The sequence below is a fragment of the Myotis lucifugus genome, unplaced genomic scaffold, assembly GCF_000147115.1.
Source record: "Myotis lucifugus unplaced genomic scaffold, Myoluc2.0 scaffold_132, whole genome shotgun sequence".
Lineage (NCBI taxonomy): Eukaryota > Metazoa > Chordata > Mammalia > Chiroptera > Vespertilionidae > Myotis > Myotis lucifugus.
Genome location: NW_005871180.1, coordinates 31377 through 45456, shown reverse-complemented (window position 1 = coordinate 45456; position 14080 = coordinate 31377). Strand labels below are relative to the sequence as shown.

Sequence of the window (14080 nt, the reverse complement as noted above, 5' to 3'; positions counted from 1 at the left end):
CCCAACCATAAAATTATTTTTGTTGCTACTTCATAACTGTAATTTTGCTACTGTTATGAATCATAATGTAAATATCTGATATGCAGGATGCATTTTCATTGTTAGAAATTGAACATAATTAAAGCATAGTGATTAATCACAAAAACAATATGTAGTTATATATGTGTTTTCCGATGGTCTTAGGCGACCCCTGTGAAAGGGTTGTTTGACCCCCAAAGGGGTCGCGACCCACAGGTTGAGAACCGCTGATCATAAGGAGTTGACGCAGAGCATCATTTTGGCCCAAACCTAGATGCCACAGTAAAAACTCTAACAGCCTCCTCTTACCAGCAATATGGATTTCTGAAAAATATCATGGAATAATAAATTTCCATATTGTGAATTCACGCCAAAACTCCAGGTCCTTAGCCAGGTATTTAAAACGGCCTCTTTGGCCACTTGGTGTGTCTCGGTGACTTGCAAGCAGCTGTCAGCCTTTAGAAGGAGCTATTCTCTGAAGCCATGGATGGCAGGAGGGAAGGCTGGCTGCATGTCACACACAGGCGTGGGAAATAGTGCTTTCAGCCGCAGCATCTTCCAAGTGATAAAAATAACTCTGCTTTAGTCAGTAGCCCTGAAGCCAGGTGTCCCCTTTCACTTCCTGTCCTCTGTTGATATCCTGCAAAGGAACATCTTGTCTTCCACGGTTTGGATGGAATGTGATGTTTCTGGTCTCGCTAATTTAACTGGCTAACATCTGTCTGCTTGTCCTTTTGTCTAATATTGTGAGGGTCTTCACCTCTTGAACACTTGCATGTTACATTCCGCGTGTCTACCATTCACTCATACAGCAAGGGTTTGACAGAGATCTGCCAGGCACTCGCTAGCATAGATGTTCATACTTTTACTTCTGTCATTTCCCCCACTATTAATTACTAGGCAACAACTTTCATGTCAGTATTTCTCCTAAGTCTTTATTTTATTCCCCCATCACTGAAGGCTCTTTGAGATCCTACGCTCTAATAATAGATGTACATAGTTCCTGCACAAGAGCAGACCAGCTTTTAGATTTTGAACATCTTCACCGTCTCCTTTTGGAAATCTTAATTGACTAGTGGATGTAATTTCTTCTTTTCCAGTAGCTCCAGGTCAAGCTTCTTCTCAAGAACTCTGACATTAGGAAGCCTACTTCTGTGAGCACAGAGGGATGGCTGGTGGGGGTTGTTAATCACTGGAAGATGTAGCTGCCGTCGGCGTTCTTTCCTGTGTCAAGCTTCCCATTGTCAGACCTGGCAAAGAGCTCAAGCGCTGTTGAGATGGATTTGTGTAAACACTGCTTGACCCCACAGTCTCTCCTTCCTGTGGTGACAGAACAGCATACATCCCCCCCCCCCCCCGCCGACACACACACACACACACACTGGAGCAGGCAGGCTTTCTCACTCACTGTAGAGGAAAACTGGATCTCCATGTACCTGCTAAAGTAGCTGCTTAGTGGTTTATCACTGAGGCAAACAATGGAATGTAAATCACCCCCTGAGTCATAGGATAAATCCCTGGCTTCGTCAGCCATATTTTTAAAGGTATTTTTCAGAAATCCATATTGCTGATAAGAGGAGGCTGTTTGATTTTTTACTGACCAAAACTGTAAAAAAAAATAATAATCTAGCTACCATAATTGGATACAATAAACAAATTTATTTTCTCTGTTAATACATATAAAAATTGTTGGTTGGGAACTATGTTCTTTGTTGCTAAGCAGTGTGACAGCCTTCCTTTTGAATTCTCTTGGTTCTTCTTCCCCATCATTTCCTCAGCCATGTCCCTTCTCAGCCTCCTGAGCTAACTGATAGCACATGTGTTTCAGAATAGAACCTGGAAAAGGAATGTGTATGGCCCGCGTATGAAAATACCTTTCCAAATTCCATACACCGTTAGATAATACACTGGCTAGACTGCCAGAAGTCACCCTAGAAAGGGGGAATTTGGATTGGAAAGGAATCAAAGGAATGGTGGAGCTCATATAATTGATGGCGGTTAAGCAGTAATAGGGTGGTCTGGGCAGCTGGATGAAGGCCAAGTTCAAAATCACAAGCAATTCCCCCTATCCTTTTAGAATGAGGTGAGTCCTATTGAATGGAGAATAGAGCAAGTCATCAACTTTCATAGGTTTAATCCAAACAAGGCCCTGAGCTTTGTTCTCTGAAAGGGACAACGATATAAAATCCAACCAGAAAAACCTGTGCTGATCCATCATAACAACCCATACAATTACTTCTTTTATCCCCCTTGTCCTTCACTCTCAGAAACAAGGTCCTGAAATAACTTCTTAGTTGTGTCTGATAGATATCAGTCAATGTCCATGACTCCTTCATTTCCTTTGTCTCTGGCTTACTGTCTAGCATAACATATTTGTTGAGTGAATGAATGGATGAGTGCCTAAATAAATAGTGATTTGTCAAAAAAGAGGAAAATGTTAGCGAGTGGAGAAAAGGATGAAAACAACAAATCCTAGTTTTAAGGGTAAGGAGTGTGCCTTCAATGCCATGTGGGAAGTTACATGAGTGTGAGGCTACCAAACTCTGGGTCCCCTGGAACAGTAGACCATGACAGATCTCATACACACACACACACACACACACACACACACACACACACTTATGTGATCCGACAAATGTTGCACACTATATCACACTGTAGAGTCCACAGTGTACCTTTGCATGCTGAAGTCATTGACAACATCTGCAATGAAGATAACCCGATTAACCTTTATTTCACTCAGCTTTTCTCCCAACATATTTGGCCATCAAACTCTGGTTTATATCTGTTTACATCCAGAATCCACTGAGCACACTTTGGCCAACACTGGTAGAAATTTAAAAATTTATCATAGACTTGAGTTTGAATCCTGGTTTACAACTCACCGTGTATTCCTGAGTCAAATTAAGTAAGCTCTGGTTTCCTTTGCAAGATGAAGATAATGTCCATTTCATAAAATATGAAAATTAAACCAGGTAATGCAGGTAATCCATCTTCTGTGCACCTAGCACAGGATAATCCCGCATGTTATTTATTTCCACACTGATGAACTATATTTCTCTGTATTATACAGGTACCCACCAATAGGTGTGTTTTTTTTAGGATATAGCCTATTGTCCTTAATCTCTATGGCCAGTGGCAGACAATTGTTATTTGCACTTGTAAAATGTGAATAATTACAGCAGGTCCTCCAATAATGTCTTTTCATTCAATGTTGACTGCTTATAGCATTGATGAGATGTCCTAGGAACTTAACTCTTGTTTACATCGACTAGCCTCTAGTAAAATTGGTTTTGCTACAGTCATTTCCCTCCCTTACAGTCGCAGGACCTATCCATAATGTTAAGGTAGTCTTTAAAAAAATTTTGCTTTCCCAAAGGAAAGTTATGGCAAAGGGCTCATAGTTATTTTGCATTTGCTGGTGCTATTGCCTTATAAGTTTTGGCAACATTATTTCTCTATTTTTTTTCCCTTGACTCCCTTAAGTTCTAAATTGGATATTAAAAAGGAAAAGTCTTTCTGGCAATGTCTTTTATTAACCTACCAAATAAATGGCTGTCTCAAAACTATACATAACAAGAAAAACAGCCACAAACATTTATTTTGCTTTTATTATGTATCGGGCACTGCTCTAAATTCAGTATGTGTATTACTCAGTTAATCCTCACAACAACCCAATGAGTGTCCACTGTTATCTGCATTTTGCAGATGAAGAAACTGAAGCTTTAGGAGCCTAAGGCCACCTAGCAAATGAATGATGACTACAACTCCCAGGGACAAGAGCTCATGCAGATTAGCACATACAAGGATGAGTTGAAGATTGGAAAGTCACCTGGTGGAGAACCTTGAGGTTTCCAATTTCTTGCCAAATCTAGGTGAAAACCTTTTTAAAAATTATATATATATATTATATATATATATATATATATTATATATATATATAATATATATTATACAATTATGGAGGCTGAGAATTCCCAAGATCTACAGTTAATAAACTGAAGGTTCAGAAGAACCAGTGGTGTGAGTTCCAGTTCAAAAGCTGGCAGGCTTGAGACCCAGAAAGAGCCCATGTTTCAGGTAAAGTCCTAAGGCAAGAAAAATTGAGGCCCCAGCTCAAGCAGACAGGCAGGAAGAGTTCTCTCTTATTCCTTTATGTTCTATTCTGACCTTCAACTGATTGGATGAGGCCCACCCATATTAGGGAGGGCAATCTGCTTTACTCAGTGCACTGATTCAAATGATAATCTCATTCAGAAAATACCCTTGCAGACATGTAATTGAATATTGGCAAATATTCAGAGGGCAATTACTTAAAGTTTGAGCAAGGGTCTCCTTGAAATATGAAATTGCTATTTTCCCTTTTCCAGCAATCCAGGATCCCAGATTCTCTGGAGTGATCTATAGTGACCCCAAATTCAGAGCTCTGTACTCTGTATGCACCGTATAGCCCAGGATCACATATTAGATCATAGCCTGTGCCCTGTGACAACTGGGAGAGTGAGTGAGACTGGTTTATATTTGAAAAGGTAAGAAAGGAACCTGTCTTTTGCCAGATACTCTATTGTTGTCTAAACATCTTGAGGGCAGTGAGAGGGTCTTAGTTGAACTGGTCTTTGAGCTTCAGACCTTGCCTTGCACACAGCAGTCAAGTAGTAAATATTGCTTGAACGACTCAGCAGGTGTTTGGGTATCTACTGTGTGCTCTCTTATGTGTGGTGGGGAAACAGTGATAAAGGCAGGGAGCATTAGGGAGCTGCTCTCTGAATGAATCAAAGATGCTGACTGTGTTACTTTTTTTAGTCCACAGTTTCAGCGCTCTGTAACAATTTCTTCCTTATTACCTATAACTGATCCCATACTGGGTGATCCTGCAGTGATGGCCTTGAAGTTTCAGTTAGGGTTCCTGATATCTCATAAGAGACGCCTGGGATCTAGGGTCAGAGTGTTGCAAATCATTTGGGGACTTTTTTGTCATCTGGATAAAAAAGGTCTTCCAGAAAAAAAGAAAAAGTCCTTTCACTCTCTGAAGGTGAAAAAGAAATGCAGTTGGGACGGGCAGGGGCTCCTTGTAGACTAGAAAAGAGAGGGACTTGACAGATGACACCTGAGCTTTGTTCAGCAGCGGAGACAGGAGGAATTGGGTGGAAACTGGAGAAAGATTTTTTTAGTTGAACAACATATGAAGGGAAATCTATCCTTCCCTCTTCCCCGTGATCTCCTCCCGGTAACTCCTGATGAAAACCAACAGGAGAGGGGGACATATTTTGCAGTTTTGTTGTAGATTTTTAGGGAACCTGAGCAGAGCTGACAGTGAAGTTGTAGTTGTTTGTTGACAAGCTCTGACATAAATGCGGGACAGCACGCTCTCATTGGTGAGCTGAGGAAGAGTAGCCTGGTGATTATTACATGTTCTTACTTCCAAATGAGCCGAGTGGCTGTTTTCAGAGGAGCCCATTATATTAAGCCCAGGCCCATCAACAGTCTAATTAAGAGGAAAGGGAGGGTGGCTGTGGAAATATCAGTGGGTTGTGTTGTTAAAGCCTTCGGGCTTTGGAGCCTCCTACAGAGGGGGCTGGTTTTAGATAATGATTGTTTTGCTTCTTCAGGATACCACCTGCAGAAATGTGTTTGTTTGGACTGTTTTGAGATCTGCAGAAAGCTGGTGCAACCCCTTTGTCAGAGAGGATCCTGCGGATAGGTGTTTTCCCACCCAGTGACAGTGCACAGCTTGGAAGTGCTGACAGGCTAAAGGTTATAGGCCATGACATTAGAGCTGAGTGTCGATTTTTAGAACTTCTGGTCATGGGTTTAGTGCGTGTCCTTGGGAACGAGGGAGCCAACCTTATTCACCCTGAAAGACAACGGATCCTATTCAAGAGAGCTTCAAAGACACCCATTATTTCATTTAAAAATAAATCCTTATTGCCTTGATAGCCCTTATGCAATTCCTTCCATAGTTCTATTTACACATTATAAAATGAAGAGAGCCATTTGCATGGCTTTGCAGAGGACTAGCCCCGTTAATCTGTGGTAACATTTCTGCCAAAGACCTAAGCATTTTGACAACACGGTGAAGACTCAGGTGGGGATGGCTGTAGACCATTTTGCGGGGGAATTAACTCTTAGGCTCCGCAGAGTTGTACAATCTGACCAGGGCAGCGTGTAAGCAGGTGCTGTGCGCACAGACATGTGCCTGTGTGTGGCATGAGGAGCCATCCTACAGCTCCATTTAGGTCCCTTGGTTGTTGATGGAGGTTCAGATGTGATATTTGATGAGCTCTACCAGCTACAAAATAAAGCCATTGTTCACCCAGGAACCCACGCCTTCCTCTGGCTTGGGTGGCTCTCCATCTAGTCTTGGTGCTCTCTAGCGCAGCATGTCTTCACGGGACACAGCAATGCCCTGAGCATCGCTGGATGGCTGAGCAGAGAAAGGGGGGTGGTAGAAAAGGGGGTGACATGCAGGAAACTTAACAAGAGGAGAAGGTGGTGCGAAGCAACCAGGAGCCCCTCAGGTCCTGATGTTAAAGATAACTGCAGAAAATCGGTGCTACTTACATTGAAAGAAAGGGAGATGAAATTGTCGGCCCAGAGTATGTTTGTGTGTTTTTTTCAAAGGTGAAAACTAGCTCAAGAGTTTCACAGGGTCTCAGGACAAATGGGAATTTTCTCTGCCTTTTGTCTTCCGCTTCCTGGTTATAGGCAATAGAAGCTCAGGACCAAATGTATGCTGCTTTGTGAGAGCGGCTGTCTGTGTTGGAGACCATCTGAAAGGAAGGAGGTGGAGCTTTGTCTACTCATGAAAACTGCTCTTTCCTGTTTGCAAAGGGCAGACTCACTCCTGTGCCCAGGAGGCCTCGTTGGCACAGCGGATCAGCCCGCTCTGCCACTGGGCTCTGCCACCGGGCTCTGAGCCTTAGGAATGTTTGTAATTTTGTCTGTTGTCAGAATGGGACCTAAATATTTTAAAAATGTGAACAGGGAAGCGGTATCAGCTTATACTTGCCACGTTTTGTTATTTATGATGATTTTAACTTACGATCATTTAAACAGTAACTGGAAGGAAGTTTACCTTAGTATTATCTAATAGTAGGGGGGATCTGATATGATTACGATTATAAAAAGAACTAGAGGCCCGATGCACGAATTCCTGCTTGCCTGGGCCCTTGCAGCCCTGGCTTCATCCAGAAGGTCGGAAGGTCGTCCGGCAAGGTCATTAGGCTGTCGGGTCTAATTAGCATATTATGCTTTTATTGTTGTAGTTACCCAAAGAGCTGAAAACTCTTTTTTAAGCACTTTAGGTATTCCTTTCTAAGGACAAGTGTAAGCCCAGTCCAGAGCACCTTCAGCTGCTGCTTTCCATAAGTGCATATACGTCCTGATGGTGTGGGAGACGCCCAGTTCCTGTCCCCTGCTGGGTGCTGTGTTACCCCGAAGGCACTCTTCATCCTGGCTCTCCATTGGTTGCTGGGTTACTGCTCTTTGAGTCCCATCAGAGTGAGATCAGCTGCCAGCAGGTGCTATTTTGTAGTGTGTGTGTGTGTGGGGTGGGGGGGGGAATGAATTGTCCTGTCCCAGTTTGCCAGCACAGAGGGAGTTCCCGGGACATGGGAATTCCAGTGTTTAAAATGGGAAAGTCCTGGTCAAACCAGAATGAATTCTCACTCTGCGTGGGGTAATGGATTTGACCATAACGTCAGCATTACATTTCAAAATATTAAGCGGTTGACATTCAAAATGTTCTTGAACCTACTTGACAGTGCAGAGTGGACTCCTTCCCCAAATACCCTGTTTCCATGCCAAGCCAACTCCATACCTGCTCTCCAGGGAAAGGACCTCCAAAATGGCTTTGGAATGGGTCTCACCGGCTTTGGGGGCGCTGTCTTCTTGCAGACTGGTGCAGAGAGCAAGCTTAGGCGCCAGATACCCCAACCTTCCCTGTCCCCCAGCTTCCCACCCTTCCTTCAGCCAGAGTGTCACTGCTTTCATCTGTCAGGCCAGCTCCAATTTTTAAAAAACAATATATTTCCAAGCCAGGGACTAGGTGCCTGCATATCGCTTCTGGCTCCAGCATTCTGTGGGCTTCTAGGGAGAATTGCTAATTTTCCTAAGGCTTTTGAATGGGATGAATTTAAAGAAAGTTGCCTGTTCAAATGGTGTCTGTGATAATGAGAGATACTCACTGTGTGGTCCTTTTATTTTTAGTAATAGTGTTGGAAAAATCAGGTTCTGTTTATTCTGAGTGTCTCGGGGGGCTGGTACGATTGTGTAGTCTAGCAAATGCTGGAATTATAAATTATTATAAACATTGACCGGGTGGGGAAATTCATATACCAAAAATACTATAATATATAAGTCAGCCTATAGGTTTTCCACTTGTTCATTGCCCAAAAATGTATACATCGGCTGGAGAGAATAAACTGAGAAGTATAAATACATTTAACTGTGTTGTGCTTTTGTCAAATGTGTTTTTATATCACATTTCTTGCTTGTCCAAAAAGCCCCGATTTTGAGTTTCTTTTTTGCTGCCTTCATTGTACATCTCATAGTGTGGACTTGTTTTTCAGTTAGACAAATGCATTCAAATTGTAATGCTTCCTAGTTTTTAATATTAACCAGATATTTCATGGGCTTTCTCTGAGCTGTCAATTATTTTTTGCATCAGCTCTTTGTTTTCTGTAGAATGCTGAGTTTTCTCCGGGGCTGCGGACATCTAGGTATGTGAGGGCTGGTGATAGCGTTCCCTCAGCTGGAGTCCGGGGCCCCATGGGAATGAGCCCCATTTGGCTTCTTTTTATGCCAAATCAACTGCTCTCTGTGAATAACAAGCTCCACTCTTTGAGAGAAAAATCACATTGCCTTGGTATCTTAGGAGGACAGAGCTATAAATATTACGATGTGTGGTGAAATGACATCTTTATTCAATAGAGCAGATATAGCCAACAACAAAAAAAAGAAATAATAGAGGAAAGAACTTCCTGTGGTGGTTTCCAGCTTTAATTATGAGAAATAAGTGAAAAAAGAGAGTTTGCAAAGTTTTTTGCACAGTGGTAGTCAGTGTCTGTCTTTTACTCTAAGGTACATATGCTCTCAGGGGAAAATAGATAAAATGGATGTTTTTGTTTTCCCCCACATTTCCTACATTTGGTTTTTACTTTAGAAGGCCAAATGTCACACTGGCCTTTGAAGCCACCCACAAACTCAGCTATTTGGGCGAGGCCGGACTCATCACTCCCTGGGACAGAGCCCGGCTCAAGGTTACTGTTACAGGACGGCCTTGCCATGTCAAGATGCATTTTAATGACATTTCTGCCAACACAATGTTTCATTAGAGGCAATGTTTTTTCTTAAATCAAGGAGAACTTTCCTTATAAAAACATCTTTATCACCATGCTGGGTACTTTTTCTACCCTGTCTTGACTGCTTTGTCTAAATGAGAAGACATGAAAGAAGTTAAAACATTTCCCCTGAAAAACTATAAACCCATAATTTGTGACAACAACTTTAATCTGTCTGTATTTGATTTGATTTTTATAATATGACAGGGGAAAAAATCATTATATTATGCTTCAAGAGAGTTCCATGAAGGGGGTGGATGGGAAGGAGGGGTGGTGAGGATTAAAAAATACATTGCTGGAAGTCAACATTGCTGGAAGTCAAATTGACAATAGGTTTGGTGGAGGAAATAAGAAATTAAGTTTTGGAATATTGGAGGTGAGGTAACAACTTGGAATTCTTTTTTGGAATGTACATGTATATTGACAAGCATTTAGAATATGTATGTTTGCTCAGCTAGTGTGTCTCAGTGATTGAACATGGACTTGTGAACCAGGAGGTCATGGTTCAATTCCTGGTCAGGGCACATGCCTACTTGTGGGCTCGATCTCCAGTAGGGGGCATGCAGGAGGCAGCCGATCAATGATTCTCTCTCATCATTGACGTTTCTCTCTCTCTCCCTCTCCTTTCCTCTCTGAAATAAAAAATATATATATTAAAAAAAAAGAACATGCATGTTTGGAATTTGCGGATACAGTCTGGGCTGCAGCCATAATGGGGAGGGCCTGAGAATAGCACAGGTGAGTGCAGCGGGGTGGGACTTCTGATGTGAGCCTTATTAGCACAGCGCTTGGACAAGATCAAGATCCCTGCCACTGGTCCTTTAAAGGGGCCTCAGCTGATGGTGGGAAGCCCTGCTTCAATTCAAAGCCATAGTCTTTCCAGTCAGCAGTAAAACCATGAGTCTTTGCCAAAGCACTTTCTCTTGGTATTTATTGAAATTAATTTGCCTGCAAGAAGAGTCATATATCCAGCTTTGTTAACTGTACATTCAGGTAAAATGTTTCTGTGTGACAACTAAAGTCCATATTTTGATATAGCAAGGTGACAAAACAAAAGGGTAGAGAAATTAAATATATAAAACTACAGATTTTTTGCAATTACTATCATCACTAGTTATTCCATCAGGTACAATGAGTGATTTTGAGAACCATGTGGCTGGAACCAGTGGGCTTATGATATGGATGAAACACTATTTGGCACTATTTTTATTATGAGGAAAAAATAAAGGACAAGAAAGCATTCTATTCCAAGTTTACAAGAAGTTTATGTTTTTAATTCTGCACCACAGAAAATGCAAACAAATTTGTAATTACACTTTATGCATGGAGACCTGCAAAGGAAAAATAAATTAGTACCCATCTACCCAAAAGCCATAAATCAGACATAGAGTTGGCTAATCACAGGTATACATTGCATGCTCCATGCTGATTACTTTCTCCTCAGTCTATTGTGTACAATTAAGAATGTAGATCTTAGGCTATTTTTGAAGTATGACTCAGAAGCATAAAGTTAATTTTTACATTCTCCTAATCATGATTTATACTTGTTGTTCCTTTTCGGCTAAAGTATTATCTTCAGGAGTTCTCATATTAAACTATAAGTACTTCCTCAGGGCAGTTTTCATTGCACCACAGCACCGAACCATTTATCAGAATAACCAGAGCTGCCTGATGACAGAGAAAATACAACTATTTTTACTGTGTATAAACAAAACAGCTTTCTGTAGCAGTCGTCATTAATTGATTTAATGGGATGGAGATGGTTCTAATGGGCTCAGCATTGGTTATTTACCTTCTCATTCTCATCAGAGTCACCTAGACTCATCTTAAAAACTACTGAGTAAATGGTATGGCCACTACTAGAAAACAGATGACAGTTGCTCAAAAAATTAAAAATAGAATTATTCTATGACCCAGCAATTTCTCAATATATACCAAAAAGAATTGAAAGCAGGAACTCAAAGACATATGTGTACACTCATGTTCATGGCAGGATTATTCATGATAGCGAAGAGTTGAAAGCTATCCACGGGCCTATCAATGGAAGAATAGATACATAAATTATGGTCTGTCCATGCAATGGAATAGTATTCAACCTAAGAAGGAAGGGAACCAATCCTGTCACATACTACAACATGGATGAATCTTGAGTATATTACTCAAAGTCCTATAAGCTAATTACAAAAGGACAAATTCTGCAGGACTCCACCTCTCTGAGGTACCTAGAGTAGTAGTCAAATTCATAGACATAGAAGTAGAATGGTGGCCACCAGGGGCTGGGGACAGGGGGAGTAGTTATTTAATGGGTATAGAATTTTAGTTTTGCAACATGGAAAGAATTCTGGAAATGGATGGGGGTGACAGTTGCACAACAGTGTGAATGTACTTTTATACCACTGACCTGTACATTTAAACATGGTTAGGGTAGTAATTTTATATAATGTTTATTTTACTTCAATTGAAAAAAAACGAAAATAACAGAGGAGTGGGCTGCACCACAGACATTCCTTCCATTCCAGTTAGTATGCAGCAGGCGCCAAGCTGTGATGATTCTAGTCTAGTCAGCAGGGGTGATCTCTGGAGAGGTTGGACCCAAGTGGTACAACCAGCAGTGGGAGGCCCACGCTGCCAGGTGGCAGGAGGGGAGAGCTGAGCACCAGGAAGGAGAGAGGATGGCAGGTGAACTCCCTCCAGCAGAGAAGAAGACTCTGACCACTGCCTTGACCAAGGAGCACTCCCTAGATGCTTAAGAATGTGACTTGGTGACTAGGCTTACAGGGGATTCTTCCTCTTTATTTGTGAGGAAGATGTCAACCCAGTTGTAGGCATGATGAATTATTTGTGCATGTGGGCATGAAGGGTATTTCAATCACGTCTAGGTTACTGTCCTTCTAAACACACAGAGGGGGTGATGTCTGTCATGGAGAGAAGACAGAAGAAGCACCATCTGTCCTGGGTCTCACCTCGCTGGTTGCTCTAGAGCAGCGGTTCTCAACCTGTGGGTCGCGACCTCTTTGGGGGTGGAACGACCCTTTCACAGGGGTTGCCTAAGACCATCGGAAAACATATGTAATTACATATTGTTTTTGTGATTAATCACTATGCTTTAATTATGTTCAATTTGTAACAATGAAATTGGGGGTCACCACAACATGAGGAACTGTATTAAAGGGTCGCGGCATTAGGAAGGTTGAGAACCACTGCTCTAGAGAGTCTGCAAGATAGTGGACACACATCTTCTTCCTGCTTGGAGTGAGGCAGAGATAAAAGGAAAGCACAGAATGAATAGACCATATTCATTCATACACTTTTATCCCAGCGACTGGTGACTGAATACAACCATGTTCCTAGATGCTTAAGAATGTGACTTGGTGACGTGGCTTAAAAGGGATTCTTCCTCTTTCTTTGTGAGGAAGACGTCAACCCTTTCATTTCCCCATGAGCCCATACTTCTCCTGGCTCAGAAACAACTATTGAACATTAGATTAATGGAGCGACCGATGTTTCAATTCAATGTCTACACATGCACCGAGAGTTTTATGCATGCTTCAGGGGCTCACCTAACAGGACACGCCGAGCCCAATTGAGTCCATCCGTCTGTCTGTGCCAAGAGAAATCCCTGACAATCCCGCGTTCTCCTTTATCAGAGAATTTTGCGGAATCAATAATAGCTAGTAGCCCCGGTGTCTCTACCCATGCCCTTTATGGACTACAATTCATTTTGAGTGACCTTTACTTTTCGGTGATGGTTCTCTATTTGTGAAGTGCAGATTGCAAACAATCTAATCAGCCCCCTGGCTTTTGCTTGTTAGAGTTCCATCTGCTTTATAATGCCACTTTAAAACCAGCTGTGCTGGGAAGGGAAAAGGATTGACGGACTGAATCTTTTCCTCAGGAAGGAAAATTTATGTGGCATTAAGATCGTCAAATGACAATGTCTTCTTTTGGTTGTGTGTCTAATTAGAGTGTCATATTTCTTCCTTAGTATTCGAGAGTTCATGTGCCTTAGTTAATGTTAGAATTATGAATACCAATTCGTAATTCCAAAACCAAAGAAGGAATAATTATTTTAATAATAAAATGTAAATAAATTTTATTAAAAATAATAAAATGCTACAAAGTTAAGCATTAGATCTTAGGTTCAGGAGCCACTATAAATATGGAGAAAATGTGGATAGAAGGTTGAGTGCAGGGTGGGAGTGCTGTATTAGTAAGAATTTTGGATTTGTCTTCCCAAGCTATGGCTCAATAGTTGCTTATGTTGTAGTCATGCTTCTTCAGTAATCTTCATTCCATGTCTTAGACCCTATTTTTTTAAAAAAGGTGATGTCAATACTTGTTTGTATGCTGGTCTTGTCAAGTCTTGCAAACTTGTCCTGCTATAGTGCTAATAATATCTTGGATAGGTACCGAAGATTTTCATGTGTTCATAATAATGCTTATACTTGCTTTTATTCAGAGACTGCTTGAAAGAGCTTGCTTGCTTTCTGCGTGACCATGAGCTTGAGCCCTCAGATACCGGTGATGCAGAACTTGTGTTGGGGAAGGTGTAAGCAGGTGACCATCAGGTGCTGGTCTCTGGCCACCTTCTCAATGTGAAATAATGCTGGGAATTCTCATTTTCATTCACCAAAGAACAATGCCAAAGCCACCTAGCAATCAGCAGTAAATTTAAATTGAAGCCCAGTGTTCTGACTTGTGTTCATTTTTTCAACATCTCC

General features: G+C 41.6%; 1 protein-coding gene across 1 annotated transcript in view; it reads left to right on the top strand.

Moving 5' to 3' along the window:
- KIAA1217 (KIAA1217 ortholog) overlaps positions 1-1139 on the top strand; it is an 86600-nt gene extending 85461 nt beyond the window's left edge. The window contains exon 3 of the mRNA XM_023758583.1: positions 1119-1139. Coding sequence (XP_023614351.1) covers positions 1119-1121 — 3 coding nt within the window. The 3' untranslated portion in view covers positions 1122-1139. The remainder of the gene's footprint in view (positions 1-1118) is intronic.
- The last annotated feature ends 12941 nt before the right edge of the window (positions 1140-14080 follow it).